Below are 701 nucleotides of genomic sequence, written 5' to 3' on the forward strand. Positions count from 1 at the left end.
CCATAGACGTGAAGTGTCCCCACGGAGATGATGTATGCCCATGGCGATGAGGTGTCCCCATGGAGACGAGGTGTCCCCACGGAGGTGAAGAATTCCCATGGAGATGTCCCCACAGAAGGGAGGTGAGGTGTCCTCGCAGAGGTATCCCCATGGGGATGACATGTCCCCACAGAGATGAGCTGTCCCCAAGTGCATCCCGCCCCCCCAGCCGTCACCGGCGTCCCCGTTACCTGTGGCCTCCACCATCCCCTCGAGGATGACGACGATCTCGAAATCGTCCTTCTCCAGCTGGTGCCGCGAGACGTCCCAGAAGGGGCTGTGCTCGTCGATCTCGTGGCTGATGATGAGGGGGGAGACGAGGAAGAGGCGGTCGTCGCCCGTCTCGAAGCCCACGCTCAGGTCGGTCTGGTCCAGGGGGATGAACTCGCCCTCCTGCGTCTGCTTGGACTTGATGAGCTTGGCGCGGATGGAGGCCTCCACGATGTGCGAGTCCCGCAGGTCGCCCACGCGAAACATCAGGCAGAGGCGGTCGTCCCGCAGGGAGACCACGGCGTGGGAGGAGAAGACCAAGGTCTCGGCCCGTTTGTTGGGCTGGGAGATCTTCACAAACATGCAGCCCACCATGAAGGCGTTGACCATGGAGCCCAGGATGGCCTGGAGCAGCAGCAGCACGATGCCCTCGGGACACTTGTCGGTGATGA

At 62.6% G+C, this 701-nt stretch overlaps 1 protein-coding gene across 1 annotated transcript; it reads right to left on the reverse strand.

The window, feature by feature from the left end:
• Nucleotides 1-230: 230 nt before the first annotated feature.
• Nucleotides 231-696, reverse strand: LOC104292778 (G protein-activated inward rectifier potassium channel 3-like; the record flags this gene model as incomplete). The annotated part of the gene is made up of 1 exon (XM_009892199.1): nt 231-696. A coding segment is annotated over one exon (466 nt), but the record flags the coding sequence as incomplete, so codon positions are not given.
• Between the last annotated feature and the right edge of the window lie 5 nt (nt 697-701).

Source organism: Charadrius vociferus, unplaced genomic scaffold (genome assembly GCF_000708025.1).
Source record: "Charadrius vociferus isolate BGI_N301 unplaced genomic scaffold, ASM70802v2 scaffold3911, whole genome shotgun sequence".
Lineage (NCBI taxonomy): Eukaryota > Metazoa > Chordata > Aves > Charadriiformes > Charadriidae > Charadrius > Charadrius vociferus.